The sequence below is a fragment of the Hylobates moloch genome, unplaced genomic scaffold (genome assembly GCF_009828535.3).
Source record: "Hylobates moloch isolate HMO894 unplaced genomic scaffold, HMol_V3 SCAFFOLD_17, whole genome shotgun sequence".
Classification (NCBI taxonomy): Eukaryota; Metazoa; Chordata; class Mammalia; order Primates; family Hylobatidae; genus Hylobates; species Hylobates moloch.
Window position 1 is genome coordinate 69158587 of NW_026652292.1, and position 24651 is coordinate 69183237.

Genomic DNA, 24651 nt, shown 5'->3' on the forward strand with positions numbered 1-24651 from the left:
AGAATGTCAGACCCCACAGCTGGTGCCCAGGCAATGTTTCAGACTTGGGTGGGTATAATTGGGATGTTCCGTCCTGCTGCCTGAGAGCGTGTGCAACATTAATTCTCTGTCGGAACGGTTGTTCCTTTTCTTGTAGACCATCCAAGGGTCAGAAGCACAGCCTCCTGTGGACTCCTGAGGAATGTGAATCTGACCCTTTTTTACTGCTTCTCATTTCCAAGGACTTTTACTTCCTGTAAAATGCCCCTGGAATGCTGACCTGGCATGCAAATAGAGTCTTTTTTTTTTTTAAAGAAGTGTGATTTTCTGTATGGAGTCGGATGTTTGTGAATCGCGCACATACAGTATGATAAGGTAGAAACCCCATCAAAACTAAGTTATCTTAGATAGGAGACTTTATTTTTTACTAGCAGAACTCAAAATTAACTTTAAAAATGAATCTTTTAAAGTGATTACTCTAAACCAGAAACCATGTTCTGGACTAGAACATTGAGATATGAAAATTCCAGATGCAGGGCCCTAAAACCTTATTTCCCCTTTTTTGTGGTCTTGATTCTCTTGAACCTGAAATGAAAGTGGGCTTACCTCTGTGTTAGAAACCCGTGAGTATGCATAACAGGTTTGAGATTGGCAGACTGTCCAAATAGGCATGCCAAGTCCACATTTACAAACTTGCCAAACATCTCATAAGTAGCTATTTACATCACAAATGTGCCATGATACTGAAATGATCAAGAAACATTCTCTGCCTTCAGGGAACTACAGTCACTGAAGGAAAGACAATAAAATTGATGATTACAATGCAGTGTGATGAGTCCCAAATCTGTGCATAAACAGGGTATTATGGGAGTGATAAGTAGAGCTAACATGTGTCAGGCATTGTGCTAAGCACTTCACGTGCATAGTGTTATTAATATTTGCAGCTGCCCACTGAAGCAGTTATTGTTGTATTGCCATTTTGCAGCTGAAGAAACTAGGGTTTAGAGAGCATAAATCATTTCTTCAAGGTGACAGTATGAGTAAGTAGGACAGCCAGTGCGTGAATCAGAAACTTTCAAGGCAGTGCTCAAGTTTATGAACACTTTAAGAATACAAAGGAGAGAATGAGAGACAAAAGGGCAAGGAGGATGGTTCTGGAGCTTGAGACTTCAGGATGCCTAAGAGTTTGGATAAAACAGAAGAGATGAAGCAAGGCCCCCCTAGGTGGTGGATGCTGAGTGAGCAAAGGTTTCAAAGAATGCAAGTGCATGGCACCACCAAGGAAGTAGATGAGATTGAAATGGCATTGAGAAAAGGGTGCGAGGGAGAACCAGTTTATTATTTTAATTCTACAAACCTTTCTTTTGACTTCAAAATCCCCTTTCAAGGGTCATATTTTAGTAGCTTCTATTTTAGTAACTGCTTAACACTTTAGAACGAACGTCTTGTATAATATCCAATCCTGAGGAAAGGACCAGTTTTACCCAAGTCTGCCTTCTCTCTACAGAAAGGAAATCACCTCTCTCACCACTCTTAGAATTGCTAACGGTTGATGATTCCTGGTTTAGGTTAAACTGGAAATTACACACATATGTCTGTTTCTCTGGCAACATTTCTCTAACCCAGATGAATTGTGTTGATATTAAAACATAAAATTCAATGACTTAGGGTGTCCCCATTGGTTTGAGTTGGAGAAGTCCTGATAAAATATATTGAAATAATTTTATAAGAATTCTTAGAGTTTGGCAACTTTGAAAAATAAAGGAGTAGATTTTCTTTTCTACTTCTCTAGTCTGGAGTAATTTTTCCATGTAGCCAAGTGAATGGATTTTGAGTAGAAAACTGCAAACCATCTGAAAAGGTCAAATGTAAATTAGTCACTTGGAACAATAACCACATGAGCTGGATGGCTGTCATTAATTATTTACCTTTATCATTTACATGCAGATAAACTTTTGAGTACTTGAGGGCTGTTACTTTGTGAGGGACATGCTTTATGATCTAAACGGCAAAAAATTAAAAACTTGACAATATTAAGTATTGGTGAAGGTTGTGGGTGAAACAGGTACTATCAGGGCTGATAAGGAAGTAAATTGGTAACAGCATTTTGAAGGACAATTTCTGGTACCTAGTAAAATAAAAAATATATTTCCCTTCCTCAGGGTCTACCCTGTTGAGAAAAGAATGTAAAACAATCTCTCATGTTCCTCAACATAGGAATATCTAGATAACTTTGATAGAGCCATACTCTAGAATACAATGCTGCATTTAAAATCAACAAATGAGTCTTCTTATGTACACTAACATATTTAAAGCTGAAAATGTATTATTGACTAATAAAAGAAAAATCCTACCATACAGATACATTTAATATAACTTTGTGTAAATAAACATAAAATAAAATGAAACAAAATAATTTAAAAATCTAAAGGCTAGGGAACATTGATAAAAAGGTGACCTAGGAAGTGGTGAAGGCACTGAGATTGGTGGGTATAGGGTGGTCAGGGAACCTACACTTACTGGTAACTGTTTTACTTAATCCTAGCAGTTTAAACAAATAAAGTTTGATATTCCAATGTCTTAACACCATAGAAAGGTATTTTTTGCTCCAAAGTCCAAATGAGTTCTCCCCAAATGTGGCAGCTCCCCCTACTGGTGGTAATTTAGGAAACCAGAGGCTCCTCCGTTTCCTGACTCCTCCATCCTTAGGGCAGTGAGTGGGGCGGGGAGGTCTCTGGAATCTGCCCACTGCGTCTTCAGTGTCTGGATGTCAGAGATAGGGAGACAGTGCACCAGTTACACACAGAATGATTTTACTGGCCTGTCTGGAAGTGGGATTTCCCTTCTCGACATCTATTCTGTTGAACAAAATGAAAACAATGGAAGTGCCCATTAGGCACTGGCCGCAACTCTGTCATAAGACAGCACTGAGCTAAAAGGGAGTTTGATAATTCTGTAAGGTCTAGCTCAACACCTGGAGAAAAGAATCAAATTTATTGTGACGAGCTAGTGAGTACCTGTGAGAGTAACATGCTGTTTTTTTTTTTTTTTTTTGCACATGTATTACTAATGTGACTTAAAAACTACTTATAATTAAATCAAGACATAGAAATTAACCAACATTGGTTGATCAAAAACAACAAGCGTTCCATTTTATTCCACCCTAACTCCAAGTAAGCTATGTCGTTTTACTTCTCTGATCATGGAGTTTCTCTCCTATTAAAAGGAAGGTGTGGAATATAATCATGGATAACCTAATTACTTTTATTAAATAATTGTCAGCATTTTATATTTTATTTTTTTCCATGTCTGTTAAGTGCCATTCATGATCACTAATCAAGAGCTAATCAGTATTACCATAGCTGAGATCATCCTACTTGAATCAGAGAAACATGTTAAGTATGTTCCTTTTTAATGATTTAAAAAAAAATAATGGAACTAGCTAAAGTTGCATTTTAAGACCTTCAGGAATCCACTGGGATTAGGAAATGCTGCTGGGAATTACTGGACTAAACCTTTTGCTGGCCCTATCTTTCTAAGTTAGCATCCAGCAAGTGGCTCAAATAGAGCACTGCTTTCACTGACATTTGTTAAAGGAATGAATTAATTCATAAGTTAAATTTATCCAAAAATGTGGTATATGTTTGCATAAGAGAAAGTAAGGTTTATACTAAGAGTACAAAAGGTGTTCGATAATTGAAAATATATTAATAAATAGTTTTCTAAAGGAAAATTACTTTATTACTGAAAAGGCATACAGTCAAATTAGACATTTATCAGGATTAAAAAGAAAAAAGTCATAAAACCAAGGAATAGAATAATAGTTTGTTTTTCTTTCCATAGCAAGTAACAAGATCTCAAATCAACATTTAGTATTTCCCCTAGTCCTAGATACATTCCCTAAAACTATCAAGGGGAAAAAAGAATATGCACTACTTCCCTCATTATTTAAAATTTTTTCTGAAAGTTCAGTTATACATATATATTTTTTTCTCATATTATTGCAATATATATATAAGAATATATATATTCTCATGTTATTGCAATGGTTAGAACAGGACTATATATAGGAAAGGAGAATCTATATATAGGTAAGGAGAAAGGGAACAAAAATATCAATATTTGGGAATAATGGAATATTTTGCCTAGAAAACTTTTTAAAACCTTCCCAAAAAACTATTAATATTAATGAATATTCAGTTAAATGCCTGGGTTACAAATGGAAATACAAGTTTTAAAATTCCATTAACCATTTAGCATAACTAAAATATTCAAGGATCTTAAGAAATGTTAAGTATCCAAATATAGAAAACCACAAACCTCAGAGGGTGCAACATATTTGTTGGCCAGGCACTATGACTCATGCATGCCTGTAATCCCAGCCCTTTGGGAAGCCAAGGCAGGAGGATCTGCTGAGGCCAGGAGTTCAAGACCAGCTGGACCCTGTCTCTATAAAGAAGTAAAAAATTTAGCCTGTCATGGTGGCACCTGTGTTCTCAGCCCACTTGGGTGTTTGAGGCAGGAGGATTCTTTGAGCCCAGGAGTTTGAGGTTACAGTGAGCTATGATTGCACCACTGCACTCTAGCCCAGGTGACAGAGTGAGACCCTTTCTCTAAAAGAAAGAACAAAAAAAAACTATGGAATTTTTTAAAGATAAAAATAAAGATTTAAACAACTGGACATACATTTCGTATTCCTTTATAGGAAGATTGGATGTTTTAAAGATGCCAACTTTTTCTTAGTACATTTAATTTAATTTGAATCAATCTCTCTCCTTATTTCTTTTTTGAATTTAATGTAATTATCTTAAGGTTCATATGAAGAATAAAAAACAGAGTACAGTTATGAAATGCTGACATAAAAGAGTAATACAAAGGACAAAAATAAATCTGTCAAACGTAAACTACATCCTAAAGTTTTAATAACTAAAAGAATATTGTATCGTCATAAGGAGAGAGCAAGAGCTCAATGTACTGGAGTAGCTCATCCAGACGAGATCCTCCAAGGTATAAATATATAACATCTGACCAAGGCAGCAGCCTAGATCATGGGAATATACCACCTTCTCTAACTAATGCTGCTGCTTCTGCCGGGACCACTCTCTTGCCGCGCCCTCTGTGCCTGATTAACATCTCTGCCTCCCTTAGCTCGGGTCTTTCTCTTGACACCTCACTCTCTCCACATGGACTCTGTACTATCTTTACAAGTCATTAGTAACACAGCATGGACTTATTATGGAAGTCATTAAAAGATTTCAATTTCATACTTATAGGGTGTTTGATTCATATTAAGAAGTCCAGTTAGAAGGAGGTCTCCGTTGCTGTGGACATCTCCTGTGCAATGTTATTGTCAGTACTTTGGATCAAAGTCGAAAGAGTTTTGCCACCATGAAAGACACACATCTAGAAGAAATAGCCCATAGTATCACTGACAGAATCAAGATCCAAAATAACCTGACTATGTCGAAGTACTGGGTTCAATTAAATGAGATGAATTCTATCAGGTTTACATGTAAGCTCCGATGCCTTGAGACCTAGAAAGTCACACATTTATTGCATTGACTCATTCATTATTGTGTGTCAGACAATGGGGAAACAGGAGAGACAAGATGGAGCCATGACACACATCTTGCTTGCCCTTAATTGGTGGATTAATGATGCTAAGAATTGCTTGATCCAAAGCTCTGTAACAGCAGAAATGGAGTCTGTCTTGGTCATCCTTGTTTCTCTAGCACTTAGCACCTAGTGCAAGGTAGGGCGACTGAAGTCTTGGTCAAGTTATTAAAAATTTGGTAGGTAGAAAGTGGAAGAAAAAGTGCCTATTTATAAGAGGATCAAAAATTTTTATGGTGTTTTGAGACCATGTTGGCAGCTGGAAAATGCATTTAGGAAAAACAGAGTAAATTATATCATTGGCTAAAATCTTGCAATGTCTTGACATTGCACTAAGGATAAAATGGAAGCCATTTGCCATGGTTTAGAAAGTCCCACGTAATCTGACCCTGCCTCTTTCTGTGACCTCATCTCTATCATCTTGTTCTCTTTGACCATGCTCCTGCCACAAAGCCTTCTTTCTGATACTGGAGCACACGAAACTCATTCAATCGAAATTCATTCCTGTTTTAGGGCTTTTGCCCCTGTGGTTCCTGGACCTGGACCTCTTTAATTCCAGATCTTCACATGGCTTTGTTCAACTGGGACTCACCTCCATCATCACTTCTTCACGGCAGCCTTCCAGGCTGGCCAATCTAAACTAGTTGGCCTTCCCGAGCCATCAAGTTTATTCTCTGTCTCCTTACTTGTCTATTTCTAGCACCTAGAACAATATCTGGCCTGTAGTAGTTACTTAATAAGTATATATGAAATAAATGAATCTTTGAAATCGCAAGACAGGTCATCAGAGAGAAAATATTCAAGTAAATTAGTTTGAGAAAATAAGTAATAGGCATATTAGAATGAAAGTCATGCCAATTTATAAAAGTAGAATTAATTAATTAATTCAACTTGCATTCCCTTCACCAAGAACAATGAGATCTACCTTGAACTAGTATCACCCCCATCATCACGGGTCAAGCACATTTTACTTCTATTGTTTTGGCTATATATAATGGTTATTTACCGTAAATAAAATCATCAGTCTTGTTTATCTCACTCCTGGGAGCATATTCATTTGTATGTCAGCATAATGCATTTACTGATTTCTGAATACAGATAAATTTAAAGTTTAATGACTTGATGTTTATTATGTATCTGAATAATAGAATTTCCATTTGGATTTTGAGATATAGCAGAACTACAGTAGCTTTAGCAGAACCACATAGAACTACCCAGATTTAGCCGACGAATTTATCTATTTTCATGTTTAGATAAAATTTTTTTAAATCCTAGTATAGTAAATAATTTTAATATAATTAAGTTTGCCTAATTAAAAACATGTGCTTGGTTATATGGTTCTCTCTTTTCAGAGTTGCAAAATCATCAGCTAAATAGTGATCATATGTTAAATGGCATTAATATATTGTTAGGTACAAATTTTCCTCTTACTCCACATTTTATTAAAATCAGACTCTCAACCCCTTTTGTTTCTTGGAAGTGAATTGTCTTTGAAACATAGAAATTGCAGGCATTTAAAATTGTAATTTATGCCTTGAAATTTAAAAATCTTACATTAGATGATGGTTTCTCAAAAGACTTGTAGAACTTCAGAGCACTTAAACATAAACTTGAGAATTGCAGTTTGGTAAGGGTATTTACCAAGAGCTTAGAGTCCCACCTAACAGACTTCCAGAGAGTTAGAAATTCTCAAAATAAGAAGTAATCACTACGTTGATTTCCCTAAAAGTATTTGTGTATATCTGTTTTACCACAACCTCACCAGGTTTATGTTTTGATCTTTTTGTTATTATTTTAACTTTGTACTTCAATAACAAGTTTGAATATTTTCATATGTGGTTATTTTCTACATGCAATTTCTTTCATGTGAATAACTTATAAACATCCTTAAGTTTGTTTTTAATGCATTTCATAATTACTAAAAGAGATAATGTGCTCTAAAAGGCAGACCTTCTGCTTTGGGGAGGATGCACAGTAGTTTATGTCTTCTTTATGAGCTTCCAGCTTGTATTACACCATTTTGTTTCTAAACAAGGAAAAGAGTTAGTTAACATCAACAGATATCCTGCAGATATCCTAATATCTACAAGTAATACCTACAAGAAAAGATGGAAGCTAGATCCTGCCTCCACCACACAGTCACCCTGTCAATTTCCATAGCAAGAATTTCTGGGGAGTAGGGATGGATATAAACAAAACAGAACAACAATGAAAATCTCCCTAAGGAGCTTGAGAGCAGGGATCCACAGCTCAATTAGCTACGAATTAAACCTTAGCTATTTCTGGTCTAATCATATTTACCTACAAAGTGTACATTCTTTATACACATTTCAACACCTGAGTAATTTAATGTGTGATTTTCTTTTGTCTTTCATGAATACATAGATAAATAAAGTATGGTATATTTTACTCACCTAACATCACAGAAAATCTTCCTGTGTTATCTGGCTCTCCACACTTCGCAACTTTTGGACCTTTGATCTAAATATTTTAGAAAAATACCATTGCCTTTATAATCTACTATAATCTTAATCTCACTCCAACAATATTCAGAAGACATAATCCTTTTCATAGGAGCACAATGTAGATTTATGCATATCAATATTTAAATTATTTTAATTCCAGGGATTAAAGTATAAATGTAAAGTGTAACTTTGACATATGATTGTAAGAGTATAAAATCTAAATAGATTTGGAACTGGTGTGGCTGTCGAGTTAGGTGACCACTGAACCTAAACCTGAAATGTTCACTGATTTAGTCATTTATATCTGACTGTGCAATGCAGTGGCATGGTTGACTGCATTAAAAGAACATGCTCATCTCAGAACTTCAGAAATAATAGAATCATACATTGAATTTAGGATACAGGAGATACTGATAAAGAGTTCAAAATCATAAATCCATTTTTAAGCTTTATCAGCGATCACATCGTGTTAGAGATACTTAGATACTTGCTACCTCTCCTGATAGAAATGAATTTGAAAGACAGGGACAAAAATCTAATTCAAATTCAAAAATGAATTTGAAAGAGAGGGACAAAAATTTGTGTTTGCAGCATCGACTGTCGACCACGGGGCTTTATACCTACTCCAGGTTCAGTGAATGTTTACAGAAGAAATTGATTAATGATCAATAGAATGATTTCTTCAGGCACATGGAATTTTGTTCTGGCTGTCTGTTCCATTCACTGCGCATTATTTATATATTGCACATTTCGTGCGTATGTGCACGGTGTATGCATGTGTTTCTTGTATTTTTTATTGCTCCCCCTTGTAGAACAGGAGCTCTTGGCAAGTATAGTCTCTGTGGGAAGCAGAATAATGCCCCCTGCAAGATATCCGTGCTTGAATTCCTGGTATCTGTGAATGTGACCTTACATGGCAAAAGGGGCTTTGCGGATCTGATAAGTTAAGGATCTTGAGATGGGAGATTATCCTGAATTCTTTGGGTGGATTCCGGGCAATCACAAGGATCCTGAAAGTTGAGAGGGAGGCAGAAGAGGGAGTGAGAATGATGCCTCGCCAGGCCCCAACTTCCCACTGTGAGTTTTGAAGATGGAGGAAGGGGCCACATGAAAGGTGTGTGAACATCCTCTAGATGATGAAACAAACAAGAAAATAGATTCTCCCTGAGAACCTCCAGAAAGGAATTCAGCCCTGCTGACAACCCGACTTCAGCCCAGCAAGCCCTATGTCTGATTGTCGGGACTATGAAATGATAAGTTTGTGGTGTTGTAGACCACTATGTTGGTGGTAATTTGTTACAGCAACAACAGGAAACTAATACAATCTCTGACACCTTTTTAATCTCCTGCAGCTTCTAACACAGTGTGTTGCACAGAGAGTCAGATATCTCTTGTAGCTGATCGCTCTCATCACTTCCTCTTTATTCTCTCAGTTTACTACCCTGTCCGTGCCGGAAGAGGGCCACAGTGGGCAGGATTTCTCTATCTGCAAATGACAGAAATCTAACACGAACTAGCTTGAGCCAATTTAAAAAAGCAAAAAGAAAGAAAGAAAAGGAGGGGCACACCTCGCGTAAGTAAGTGTGACCTCTGAGGGATAGCATTGGCTTTATTCCCAGCTGAGACTAGGGCCCAAATCAGCCCAGGAAGACTCTCTGTCAATTTGCTTTGCTTTTCTTCTGTATTCAGGCTCCTATATTTCCATGACTTGCAAGTTTTTCCTGGCAAAACTTCCCTCTTTCTTTCAGGGAAGAATTCTGATTTGACTACCTTTGTGGCTAGTGTGGTTGAAAGGGGCTACAGTTATCTATTGACACATTAAAAAAACACCCCAACACATGTTGACTTAAAATATAAACATTTATTTACTTATGATTCTGAAATTTGTGCAAGGCATGTCAGGGACAGCTCATCTCTGCTCCATGTGACACCAGCTTGAGGCAGCTCAATTGGAGCTCAAGGATTGACTTACCTGGACAGCTTCTCCCATGCAAGTTAGTGCTGTTTGTTGGCTGGAAGCTCCGCTGGGGTTGCTGGCTGGAAGACTCAGTTCTCCTTCACATGACCTCTCCACACGGCTAGGTTGGGCTTCTCTTGGTATGGCAGTCTTAGAGTAGTAGGACTTTGTATGTAGCAACTGACTTCTTCCTGAGAACAAAGTGAAAGCTTCCATTTCTTTTAAAGGTGTAGCCCAAAACTGATACAAGGATACTCATGCCACATTCAACTGATTAAAGCAGATCACAGGGCCAAGCTCAGATTTATGGAGAGGGGACTACATACACAAGGGCGTGAATACCATTGTCATGGTTTACTTGGGCCACCGGACTGTGGGTTTAGTCTACTATGGTGGATAATGAACCTTTGTGGCTAATGGTCTAAACAGGACCATGGGAAAATGGGAGGGCAGGCTCACAAAGGAAACAGGGCTGAAAACAAACCTCCAGTATCCATGGCAACCATTTCCTAGAGTGCTAGAAATTATTCAAAAAAGCAAAGCTGTGTTTCTCTTTAAGTATATTTACTATATAATTTGTACATTTTCTGGATTTGGGGAAGTAATTAAAAACTTAGGTTTAAAGTTAAAGACTCTCAAACCTTCCTCCCATTCAACTTTTCTTATACTATGAGTGAAAACGATGGTGATATATAGCAAACAGTGCTCTAAAGGAATTAACTTGTGCAGGATTCATGATAAATGAAGTATAATGTTACTAATCCAATGGTGGTGATTTGCCATAACCTTTTTAATGTGACAATTCTTTGGCCTACATCTGCATTTTTATGGTTTGCATTTATTCTCAACAGTGTGAATCCCAAATTGTCAAGTTACTTAGGCTGATTTATGATAATTAGCTTTAAGTTAGAATATTTGAAATGCATTCAATTAATTTTATCTGTTTAGTGAAGTACAATACGGATTTTAGCATTACAAAGTTTTCTTTATAATATTAGCTATGCATTTGTTAAAGGACATGGTGGACTCAAATTACTCTCATTTGAATTTTATATTTAGAAAATGAGCATGCAGTATTGGGGATTAGGCAGTATTTAGAAAATGTATGTAGAAGGATTATCTAGGATGGAATCACCGAAAATCCTGGAATATTTAGCACACACTTGTTGATTGATTTTACCTGCAGCAAATATGAGGCAATAACTGTGTAAATTATTTAGAGGCTAGTCATCCATATGGGGATTCCTTAAAATCATTTCAGAAAACAATTTGGCAGGGTATTTTCTTTATACTTATTTTTTCCAAGTTCACGTAGAAAAGAGATACAGATCCATACAAAATGGATTATCACTGATTCTTTTAAAATGAAATTAAATATTTTAAAACATTCAAGTGACGATTGGGTGATCTTTCCTAGCTAAAGCTTTCTTTGGTAGTTTATTTATCTTAAATATTATTTTTGTCTTTCAAAGGGTATTATATAGTGAATGTAAGAGATTTATTAAAAACCTTGGATTGCTTGAGAGTGCTTTAGAACTTTGCCTTAAAATCTGCACATAGGCAAAATTCCTGATATTATGAGTTCGGATTTCCAGTGTAAGAGGATTTCAAATCACTGCTGAAAAAAGGGCTTGTTACAGATTTCTAAGTGTCCTATATCAGAAAGGCCCAGCTACTTACACAATCGCTGAAACTAAAATGGGGCAGGACCAGACACACGGAATGAAAGAGACCAATTTAGACCAAGTGAAAGGTACCAGCTTCTCTTAAAATTAGCCTTTTATTCTAGAGAGATATCTTATACAGCTCCAAAAGCAGATAGAATAATCAGCGTTTACATAGTTATGGATCTCTTTGTATATGGAGATGGGAATTCTTTTGTAAAGATTTCCATGGTTTAAAGCAGTTGGAGACATAGTGTTGGGAAGAGCAGTGATTTGGGTGTTTATAGACATGCAGTTAGAGACCCCAAATAGTTACTTACAAGTCACGTGACCTTGAAACATTCAAAATAACCTTTTTTCCCCTCCATAGTAACATTTTTGGATCTCAGTCCTGCACTCTCTTGGGGTTGTTCTGAAGATCCAATGAGAGAATACCAAAATACTTTACAAACTACAAGGCATTATGTTATTAAAATTTATATTATCACTAGTAACAAAAATAAAACATGACTGGGTAACTGGCCTATACATACACGATGCATTAATAAAAATCCAAGTAGATTGGAAGTGTCTTATTTTTATAAGCATGTTCACTCCAAAAGTATACAAGGTCCAAAGTAGTTCATGCATTTCCCCCCTATTATTTTTAAAGTACTAACCCTTATTTTATTGACTTGCAGTGGACACAAAATCTGGAGAGATGACTGGACACATTTTTCCTGAATAGTTGGGGATTATATTTTATTAACTGCAACCCAGAAGGGTCATGGCTGTTTTTAAAGAGAAATTTGCCTCCTGGTATGGTTTCTTGAGATGATCAGTATCCGGTTTTAGGAGGTTTGGCAATGGTGTTGGGTGTGTGGGGCTGGTGGGATATTTTTGTTAATGATTTGTTTCTCTGTGTTTCTCTCCCAGCTATCGGCAGGACCCTCATCCCCCGTTACTTTAGCACTGTGTTTGAAGGAGGGGTGACCGACCTGTATTACATTCTCAAACACTCGAAAGAGTCATACCACAACTCATCCATCACGGTGGACTGCGACCAGTGTACCATGGTCACCCAGCACGGGAAGCCCATGTTTACCAAGGTACAGGACAGGCTCTGTCACATGCCCGGCTTTTCCTACTCTGTGTGCATTAAAGAATAATAATTATGGTTTTCCTATGGAACTTGGGGCTGATTGCTCATCTCCCAGACACTTTCAACACCATGAGAGAATCTTTCTTGTTTGTGACATGGCTTGACTCTTGGGGTGAACGCTGTTCTAAGATGTGTGCATGAGATTCTGAGCACATGAAAATTAAAGAGGAGGGAGCCCAAAACTAAGAGGAAGAGAGGTTCTACTGCCTTTTAAATTTTAGTTGCTAGATTAGAATTGTTGTTTTATACAAAAGATCTACTATAGCTGAAAGAACATATCCTATTTTTGCGTGGTCAGCACTGTATTTGAGCTTTGTTACTGAAATAACTTTTTAGAACTGGATTCAAATTTGAATAAGGGAAGAATCCTCTAACCATGACCCAACTGTAATCTGTAAGGAACATAAAAACTTTAAAATGTCAATGAAATTAGGGAATTCAACAAGCAGCTGAACAAGTATACTTATAAAAGAGTGAATGAGGGGAGGGCAAGTGTCAGGATCAGATTATCACAATGTTTGAGGCTGAATTCAAAGCCCCATGAAGGCTGTGAAATGAAAAATAGAAGAGATGGAGATTTAACCTCATCTTCTACACATTTTAGATCTATGATCCTTGCCCTACATAGAAAATTGACATATGGAATATTCCCTCTCACCAAAGACCTTTCTGGAACACTACACATAATCTCTTTATGTCCTTTTGCAGGTAGAAAAATTAGTAAGAACAAATATTTAATCACAGAATCTGAGAAACAGTTTGTTTTAATGAACACTAGTTCATTGCATTTTGACTAAGACTCAACATGAAGCTAATTTGTGATATTAATGATAGCTATCTCTTTTAGTTCAAAACACAAATGACAACCCTCTCTTTATACTTAAGAGAGATTGAATCATCAGGGTTAATTGCAGAAGCCCAATGTATAAAACTGAAGATGTGTTTATTACTTATGCAATTTTGCCACAAGAATAAAAATATAGTGTTTCTTCTCTATTCATTGATCTTGTTGGTATAGTTTCATCTCTCCAGTGCCCATGCTGGTGTACAAAACCAAAGGCAAAGGAAATGGTTATAAAATACAAAAACAAATCATCAGATACCATTGATTCTACGGCGTCTTAATTTTGTCAGAAGACTTTTTTAAATGTAGGAAAGGGCAGGGTTTTTCTTTCTTGCTGTTCTAACAGGCAGACAGGAGAGTTGTCATTCAGAGACAAAGAAGCTTCACACTGGATGCAGAAGTCCTGGCTGACAAGAGACTTTTGCTACCTGGAAAGTAATGATCACCTGAATGATGGTTTAATCTGTCCATGTCTCACTTCATTCTGGAGATGCAGAACATTTACGTAATCTTGTAGATCAGATGGACATGTAAGCCATTCATGTTGCAAGCCATTCATTTCTAGTGTTACAAAGTCTTAGCATTGCAGAGAAAGCCTTTCTCTGCTGCTTCATTATTGTTTTGTTTTTTTTTTTTCCTTTTTCCTCTAGGCTTAATGTTATTTTTAGGTAATTCAAGAGAAACATACCAACTCCTTATGCCGCAAAGGGAAAAAAAAATCCATGATAATTAAATTAAAAACTTTGCTGTAATTAAGGAGCTGCTTCCAAAGCCAGTAGCCATTGAAAATAAAAATGCATTTTGTAGTAGTCCTTTTATATATTTACTCAATTTCTTTCTTTCTCAGGCCAAAACTGATTCATAAATGAATATAGCTGCTCTGAAAGTTTAGTGCTGAACATTTGGGACTTGTTTTAGATGATTGAAAAGAATCCCATTCTTCTGACGAATCGATAAAGTGTTATTTTCATTCAAATCCAGAAACTAAGGTTTTCCTGTGTTGCACTCTTTCTTATCCTGAAATTTTCCTCTCAGATGGTTGAGTGATTTGTTCAGATATCTAAGGCAGTCACCAGAAAGACCTGAGCACTCCCCTGAACACAGCTCCCTTGCCCCAAGCAGCAATTGTTTGGGCCACCCATCTGACGCGACTCCAAGGAAGTATATTTGCCGACTCTTGAAATGAATATTTCCATACCGTGATGAAAAATATCACTTTCTGGGAAATGGAGCTGAGTTTCATGGACTTAGTCCAGATGCTAATTATGCACATTTATTTTTAGGAAATTTGAAAGGATCCATTTTTTTTTTCTTTTTTTCCCCTCTCAATTTTTTGTTTTTTGTTTTTATGCTCCTTGGTGATTATAATACTCAAAAAACTTTCCAATGTTATTGTTCTTATATTAATTAAAAATAACTCATTTACGTGTAATAAAATATTATGGCTGTTTACTACAAAACAGTGGGCTAATGACCTTTCAGACCTTTTTACAAAGAAAAAGGGTCCAGAAGCCAATGCTTATTTTTAAAGGGAAGCCTGCTATTAGTACTTAGCATATTATGTGCAGGCAGCATCACAGTGTTCTAATTTAGGCTATCAATAAACTCTCATTCCCCAAATAGCATTTGACCCAGTGGTTCTGAGTTGCTTTTATGAAAATTTGGTCAACTGGTGAATCAAAAATCAGTCGCAATCCTAATCAACAGAAATATTAACTATTCCTCAGGAGTATCATGAGCATTTTGCAATTTCCCGATACCAGGAACATTATTGATTATGGATAAATGTGTAATTAGAGTTTTAAAACACATATTATGAAGCCTTTCTTTTATGTTTTTGGTTTTTTAATCAAATAGAAAACAAGGTTTAATAATCAGAAGAGCAGATATCAAGGTTTTCAGAATTAAAGACTCCGAGTAATATTTATACTTGAGGATGTGAACATTGGTGGATTCTGGGAGGAACACTCTCTAGGGTACATTCTTGGGGTTAATTTTAGATTTTACACACTGGAACAAAGTTATGGCCATTATTGGACACCCTTATCATCTCTCTAAAGATTGGTTTATGTTTTCTCTGTTCTCAATTGTTTGTTTATTATGAATTTTTTTACTGCTACAGAGAAGTACCATGGAAATGCACCCACCAGTTTTCCTATATGAATACTCACTTATGTCTTTGACAGTTCATCCTTCTTACCTTAGCCTGTATACTACATTATATTTCAGAATTTTTACTCTTCTCCTGACTCTAACCAAATTATAATATCAATGATCAGATCATGTGTGTGTGTGTGTGTGTGTGTGTGTGTATAATGCATATGAATGCGTTTACATATGCAGTACCACTAAGGAAAATACAATGAGCTTTGAACAACTGTTAATCTAAAAGCACTACTCCATGCATGCTGTTCCAAGCATACAAACTCAGAAAATTACATAAACACTCCCACTTAACAAGCACACTTGATTTCATCAAAGCTTTATGAGAATCATTGTATTCTACAGCTATATACACAGTCAGTATTGCGTTACAATTAGCCAAAGAAAGAAAAGGGTTAAAAAGCTACTGGTTAGTTTGAGAAATGTTCTTTTTTAGTTCTCTTGTTCCTGGCCTAGTCTCAAGCTAGCACGTGATCGGCTGAATGCCTGCCAGCCTCTTTCTTGTTGATCCTCCGGAGACCATCTGTACTGGGGGCATTGATTAGAGTGTGTCTGCTGGGATTACATCTTTTCTGTTGCCATGCCAACTAATCAGCTGATTTTGGTTACCACAGAAACAAAATGTCAGAGCTCACAGTACGGTAACATGAATTCAGCACAACAGAAAATGTTTTCTTAATTGGGGACCTTTTTGATTTTGGATTCCAAGTGAAAGGCAGTTTTTTTTAAAAAAAAGGCCGACTTCGGATAAAAGCTACATTAATTGTATTGATTAAGAGGAATGCACAGAATTTTTCTGAAGAGAGAAGATGTTAATTCCCTTTTATAGGCTATGCCTGTTTTTTGTCATTTCTGAATAGGAAATACATATATATTTTTTCTTATTTGCCTCCATTCCATTTGCTGGCTGTTGCATGTAAAACAAATCACAAAGCCTTTGGTTTCCTTTAATTTCTATGATGGGTACAGGGTGTGGAGTGGCTGTCTAAGGCCTGGAAGGTGTGGGTGTAATTACTTGGGGAAGACCAGCAGTGACCAAAATCCTCCTCTGTCCTTTCATTCAAAGAAGTCATTTATTTTTCCTTAAGGAAAACATCCAGCGTAGTCAACTCAGATTTGATTCTAAGGATTCCTGCCTTGCACATGGTATACCCCAGTTAAACCCTTGGTTTTGACTGAAAATAGGAGGAGCCCAAGGCCTGCTGCTGTTTTCCATTTGTAGGCCCATGACAGTTTCACTGCAAGAAAGGTCCCCAACTAGCTCGCTGTGTTACCGTGAACAAAGGACACAATTTAACTTGACCTTACAGATGCTCCAGTTGAGTAATCTGTCAGTAGGACTACATACATGCCTTCTCATTATGAAATTCTCTCCCAACAGAAGTAAACCAGACCCTTCACCTGCCCTGCGTTTGTGGTTCATAAATGCAAAACAAATATACTAGATAATTTTTTAAACACTGACATTTAACTAAGCTAATATTTGTTTAAATATCCAATAATCTCCCCCTTTAAAAAGGATTATAGCATCCAAAATCCCTGTCGTGTTTTTGTCAAGACATTTCACTGTTGATGGCTCCCCATAGCTACCTCCCTTTTGTGAAAGCTGTCACCGCAGGTGGCTTCTGTCATGCCGACACCCCAGGGGGAATTGTGTGGCTTAATCTCCATGCAACTCTTTTTAATGTCTTGGTAAATTAATTCCAAAGTTGATGATGCTCAAGGGGAGAGGTTTGGGGGCACTGAAGTATTCTCCCTTTTCTATGCACTCAACTCTCATGGCTGAGACACCAGAAACAAGGCACCGAAGACTACACAGCCAAGGGGTTTCGAGGCAATGTGCCCACATGCCTGAAATTACCCACAGATCCTGCTAATTGGATCTGAGGCAAAGGTCTTCACCCAGATTATCAATAATTATCCCACAGTGTCTCTGAGATCTTTGATAAGACAAAGATGGCACACGTTAACAGCATCTTTCTCGAGTAGTGTCCCATCAACACTTGTTAGTAATTCTCCTGTACTGGCATTTGACTTGCTTAAAGAACATGTTACCTTCAATTAGAGGGCATGGAATGCACCCAACCCAGTGCTGTGGACCAAGTTGCAACTCAATAAGTGGTGGTGTTTTGTGTTACATTTCCAAAGAGGAAAGTGATTATTAATACTTCGTAAAAGGCTGATATAAATTGTTCACTAACTTCATGGACTATAGTTTTACAAATACTTACATTCTCTCTTCAGTTAATTAATTTTTACTGACTCATTTATTTGTTTTTGAGTGTGTTTTTTCAAGTGTCTGGAGTGTTGTATGTTTGTTTTTAGCCTAGGAAATCTTTCTCCAAAAAGCTTGATTGGAAGCCCAATGCAGTAAAAAACAGACAAAAATCAAAGCTGCTTGGTGAAATCCAGAAAGTCAATGAGGATCTCAAAGCCGAGATGGAGGCCCAGCTCCTCCCAGCAGAGCCCCTGAGATGCCGCCGCTAGTGAAGCCCTAGGTCTCAGGTGGCACACGATGAACATTACTGGTCTAGCGCTTTGTGTTTTCTTGGGTAGCATTCTTTTCATCTGTAGCACTATCATTTACTGCTATCCTACTACATGCCAGGCACAATTCCAGGTAGCCTACATACATAACTTTATTTAATGAATTTTCCTAACATTCTTACCCAAGGATATTTCTATTTCCATTTTACAGTGAGAAAAACTGGAACTTGGGGAATTTATTAGATTTTCCCCAAATTTCCAGAATGAGTAAAAAGTAGAACTGGGATTCAAATCCAGAACCCTCTGACGCCAAAGTATCCACCCACTATTTTGTACTGCTTTCCTAAGGCAGAAATCGTCTGATTAATGAGTTGTGACTATTTAAATTGAACCAATACACTACCACCACTTCCTAGCTCACAGTTGAAATAGGCTCAGTGGTTTGGGATAGCATAGCACTTTCCTTCATTTCAAAGTTGTTAATAGTGAAAGGAATGGTAAATAAAATAGGAACTACATGCTAAAAATGCTATGAACATCAAAAAAAAAGATTAAAATGCTACTCTGTCACTGATTACTCTATCAAGGAAGAGACCTTTCAAAATTCTATTATGTTTCATTAATAATATATATTTTTCTTAGAAAGATAAAGTGTCCCATCCCCCTAAGACTGGCCTTTTATGCAAGCAGAATTTATCATTGCTGATGATGTGCTGAGATTCAAGGAATATACTCTCGACCATGCTTCTATTTTCTACATGTCAGTAACTGATAATAACTGCCTTGGGTTAAACATTGTCCTCCGGAATTTTGTTTTGGAAATAAAAACTTCCTCCAGTCAGATCAAGTTGTAGTAACTCACACTTAACCATGAATGAGTTTATTGGGTACTTTGTCCCAGAGTAGGATAACCAAGATTCGAATAAGGGCTCAAGCCTCTGTGGTTGAAGGATGATGAAAGTGGAGGAAAACTTTTTGACCCAATGTCACTATAAGATGGGTTTTATCTCCATATTTACAGATGAAGAAACTGAGGGTCATAGAGTTTCAGTAGTAACTAGTACAATTACTAGCACATCATGGCCTTATAAGCAGCTGTACAGTCTCTTGAACCCACTGATTTTAGAGCTGACATTTGTACCTTGTGCAGTGGACACATCACTTGTGTCACATCTTTACCAAGAGCTAGCACTGCCCAAGGACAGAAAGGGAGACCATGCTGAGTGGCTGATACGTGAGTTACAAAATGTGGCTTTCACAAAGTGCGTAATGAATGACTGTGTGGTTTGTCACTTCTAGGTATGTACAGAAGGCAGACTGATCTTGGAGTTCACCTTTGATGATCTCATGAGAATAAAAACATGGCACTTTACCATTAGACAATACCGAGAGTTAGTCCCGAGAAGCATCCTAGCCATGCATGTAAGTAATTTAATTTCTGTTTTGCTTTCTTTTCTTTTTTTTCCTCCTTCATTTCACTCAAGGGGAAAAACCCAGTCCTCTCTCTGTGAAAGAATTCCAGTAGTTGTCACGCTTTAGGTAATTAACTCTAAATATTGAGTTTTGTTCTCAACCGTTTCAATCCACAGGCCCTTTTCTCCCCTTTTTATTTCCAAGATTGGTACATTTTGAGACTATTTTTTATATTTTATTATTTTGAACTCCAAATTGAGGTTACTTCAATAAACAGTTTGTACTTTTCTTAAATTCCATCCAGTCATTATCAAGTACTGCTCTGCTTGGGGCTAATAAACCTGTTATGTATAACTGGGGAATGAAATAAAACGAGAAGTTAGAAAAACAGTTTCCAGTTTTGATTAGAACTATCTGACGAAACATGGGACTCCTGTATCTTCAGATTTGTGTCAGAAGTTGGTCCTCCCTGATCACAGTGCTAAATCTGAAGTGGAATGTTTGGGCTTCTCTCGGTTTTGTTTGACCATAAATCACATCAAATTTATTGAGCACAAATTAGGTGCAAGGGTGGGTTCTATGCCGATCTGGAGATGTATTTTAAATAGAAGTAGGAGCTAGCCAGGTGCAATCTCTTAAGTCGTCAAAGGCATCAACTTAAATTTAAGTCTCTCCTCTATAATACATGATGCTTCCATGAAAATCTTTGGAGCAAAATCAAACTTCATAAGCCTAATTTGAAAGACCCTGAACAATCAAAAGAAAATAGCATAACAGTAACTACCATTTACTGATTTTTTACTCTGCCAGGCCTTGAGCTAAACATTTTGTGTATCTCATGATATTGAATCCTCACAGTCAGGCAGAGAGTTGAGTTAGTATTGTTCCTATTTTAAAAGCGAGGAAACTGAGGTTCAGAGAATCAATCAGTTGCCCCATGTTTTTTAGCCCAAAAGTAGCAAAATCAAGATTTTGCCCGAGGTGGTTCTGACTTTGTCTCCCAGCTGTCCCATTCCCGGCTATTTCTCCACGCATTAGTTGTCAGCCACCTCTTTCCGACTAGTTAACACAAGCTCTGCCCTTCCCATTAGCCTTATGCTTTTTGCTGTGGCACTCCACTCTCCTGCTCTGTGATTTCTGGCTGTTTATGCTCCAAGCCCTTGGTTTTTAAAGCTTAGTTTACATTCTCCACTCTCTTTGAGGAAGTCTGGAATATTCACTTCTATTATTCTCAAAATAGACTAAAAGGCAGCAAAGGATAACAGTTGGGAACCTGGGCCCTGGATTGAGACCACATAGGGTTGGACCCTTGCTTTTGTGTGACTGGGCAAATGATGTGACATCTCTGTGCTTCTAGTCCCTCATCTATAAGATGGGTACAGTAATAGAGCATGTTTCAGATCATCAAATTAGGAGTTAATGACTGTAAAGCACTTAGAACAATGCCTGGCACATAGTGTGTCCTCTACGGGTTTTGGCGATTGGCTCTCATCATCGCCATCGGTAGCCACAGCAGCAGGAACAACATTTTTGCATTCCTTTATTATTATCTTTCCCGTCTTCTGACTGAAATGTAAGTTCCTTGACCCTGGCTACTTGACAGAACAAACTCTTCCTAGCAAATGACAGTGGTTTAATAAATATAGGCTCAATGTCAGGGAAGACCTCTTTTAGGAAATTGACACGAAACTGACATGCTCTGTTTTCTCCTGCATTTTTTATTTATATACACAAATCCAATTGGTAGTATCACTATGAGAAAAGGTATGTACAGAAAAGAATAAGTCACATTAGTATAATCTAGTCTCATGAAGGCAGACTTGGAGACAAGGGGATGTTTACTTCTGTCTCCCTCTGTTTAGTGCCAATTTGCTTATATCAATTAAGGAAGAAGGAAAGGCAAACAGAAAGAAAGAATATCAACCAAGAGACTCATTTTAAAATGGATCCCAGAAAGAATTTTCATTTTCTTCTAGCCAAACAGAACATTTGGTGTGGCCCATGGTACTTTATATCCCTTCTTAAAATGTGGCTGACATTTTGGAAAATGTGATACTTACTCTTATAGTCCTGCAGGATAAAAATTGTCGGGTATATCTATTTCCAGACTCAGCTTAATGGGGAGGAGAGTTAGAATTCTCTGTCTCTCCATATATATGTGTGTGTGTGTGTGTGTGTGTGTGTGTGTGTGTGTGTGTGTGTGTATTTCAAGTCAGTCAGTGGCAAAGTTTTCCAATACAGCCCTCAACCCCAAGCTGTAAAAACACCACCACTATCACAGCAGGAAACAAAGGCCAGTCCTGAAGCATGGATCTGCCCAGTCTAGGGGAACTGGCTTCTCTAATGGGGGCATTAGACCTGGAGCTCTCCTGGCAGAGTTCTGTGACTCAGGCTGGAGACCCGAGTGCCAAGGCCTCTCCAAGAGGAAGTAACGTCATTTCTCCCAAGGACTGAAAGCACATCTGAGCAGTTTGGTTTTTCCCCAGTCTTGCACAATTGATCTGAAAATGTCCTTGAGTGTTGTATGCAAGTGTCTTCGAAATGTAAATTAAATTACCTCCAGCAGCCTGCCCTCCAAATAAAATCAACAATGTCAAGATTGCATTTCTAAGCAGCTGTAGCGCAGTCTGAGATTTTCTCAGGACCGTCCTGTAGTGATAAAATACATGTGGGGTTTTTTTTTCCATTTAGGCACAAGATCCTCAGGTCCTGGATCAGCTGTCCAAAAACATCACCAGGATGGGGCTAACAAACTTCACCCTCAACTACCTCAGGGTAAGATCAATCGAATGATTTTATTTTTTGGTGAGTTTGAAAAGTACTCCAGAGGTTTATATGCATCCTGAACCAAGAAGTTAAAATGAGGTACTGGTGATATGGCAGTGTCTATGTTCTGTCCCAGATGTATGTATATGTGTGTGTGTGTGTGTGTGTGTGTGTGTGTGTGTGTGTGTGTGTGTTTTCAGTGCAGGACAGGGTTTAATTAACAAAGCATCAAACCTGGAATTTGTCAGAGTTGAGTCCTATATCTGTATGTCTCTTGGAATTAATTATTTAAAGGCTAGCAATGTCCCATTGTTGCAAAATGCTTTGTTGCTGCTTCCCTTGTGGTTGTCTCAAGTTCAAATGCGTTATTGGTGAGTTCATTACCCCATTGCCTCCATCCAGGCACCGGTTACCCCTTAGGAGAATCAATATACTGCCCCATAGAGTCTCCTGAAGAAATCCAATCCCATGCTGAAACACAGATATTTCTAAGGCTTCATAAGCACTCTCTGCACAACATGTAACAGATTTGGTGGTGGGTAAAAGAAGGAGATTCTTACTCTCTACAGCCTAGATGCCCCAGAGCTAAATCCAGGCCTGACAAGAGCCAGAATCAGCTGTGCTCCCCACCCGCCCATCCTAACACCCCTGCCATTGTGGTGGCCCTGAACCACCAAAGAGCCCACTGGTCTCTGCTCAGAGGGAAACCAAAGTCAGCCCAGGAGTGTGGGTGGATGGCGGGTGGTCCCAGCCAGGGTAGCTGAGGCTACATCTTCCCAAACCTCTGGACTCCACAGTCAGAATGGCTCTCTTGCGGGGCAACTGACATAGTGCGGGTGGGTGGCCTGGGGCGTGATGGTCTATGAAGTTGTTCTCTCCACAATCCAGAAGGCTGCTCTGTACTGCTGGGCATATCGTCTTGTCAGGGAACAGGAGAGTTTTCGTTTAAAACAGGGAAGATGCTCTTCCTCCTGCAGATAAAGAAGTTCCACACCATGTGTCCTCAACTGACCCCACATAGGAAGCTGGGACTTTGAAGTCTATCCTAGGCTTGGTCACTCACCCTATAGCAAGATCTTGGACAGGTTCTTAGTTACATCTTTTAGCTGCATTTGACACAGATTAATAAACACCAAATTTCCTTACTTCTTCTCCCCACTCCTCTTATTGTCATCTATAAATGGTTGACTTTCACCCTGCGGTCAAGGCCCACCAGGTCCCCACATCCTGTGGCCCACAAAGACTGAGGTCAGACCTGTAAAAGGGAAAGAAGGCACTACCCCTCTCCTGACAATGATAGCAAGGAAATCATGTATGGGTTTGGGCAATAGGGAGTAGTGTTTTGAGGCTACCACATGAACACAGTGCTTGCTGCATGTCAGGTTCTTTGCCATGTATCTTGTGACTGAAGTAGTCTCATAACGGACCCTGTGCCCCATTACCATCCCTGTAGCAAAGTGAGGCACCGAGGGTTTCAGTAGGTGAAGTAAGTCGCCCAGCTTTACACACAAGTGGCAGAACTGGGACTTGAACTCAGGCAGCCTGACCCAAGAATCCGTGTGCTTCACTGCAGAATGCTGCTCTCTTGCTAGTGAGCACGGGAGACTGATGATATGGATAGGAATTGGGTCATGTCTTTCCTGTCTTCGCTAGAGAGTCAGCATCTATCAGTAAGCCTTCATTCACTTTGCCAAAAATAGTATCAGCTCCTCGTAGGGTTTAGTTCCAGGATTGGGTCAGACAATCCATGTAAAGGGCTTAGCACAGGGCCTGGGGACAGAAAGTGCCTCGTTTGTGTTCACTTTCATCATGTATTGAGCACCTTCTGTGTACCCATCATTGTTTGATGTGCTGGAGCCACGTAGAGAAACACAGCGCCGACTCTCTACTCTTACTCTGGGGGTGTCTAATGCTACTTTATTTCCTGACTTGTGCATCGTGATTCAGTAGCTATTTACCTTCCTTGCCTTCGTTCCATTCTTTTTCACTCGCTCATTATTCCTGGCAGTTCTTCAGTTGCTGGTCTTCATGGTGGAGCTATGGCCTCTGTCCTCAGTTGGTAGTCACAGGCTGGTGGGATGTGGTCAGCTGTGGTTCCAGTGAAGCGTGCTCAAATAGAGGGAGATACAAAGCCAGAGATAGCCCAGGAAATGATCCTC

The 24651-nt window shown here is 38.3% G+C and overlaps 1 protein-coding gene across 7 annotated transcripts in view; it reads left to right on the plus strand.

The window, feature by feature from the left end:
* LDB2 (LIM domain binding 2) overlaps nucleotides 1–24651 on the plus strand; it is a 642376-nt gene that overhangs the window by 540325 nt on the left and 77400 nt on the right. For all 7 annotated transcript variants that reach the window (XM_058430056.1, XM_058430057.1, XM_032135967.2 and 4 more), the window contains 3 exons: nucleotides 12594–12766; nucleotides 19613–19735; nucleotides 22418–22501. In XM_058430056.1, coding sequence (XP_058286039.1) covers nucleotides 12594–12766; nucleotides 19613–19735; nucleotides 22418–22501 — 380 coding nt within the window. The remainder of the gene's footprint in view (nucleotides 1–12593; nucleotides 12767–19612; nucleotides 19736–22417; nucleotides 22502–24651) is intronic.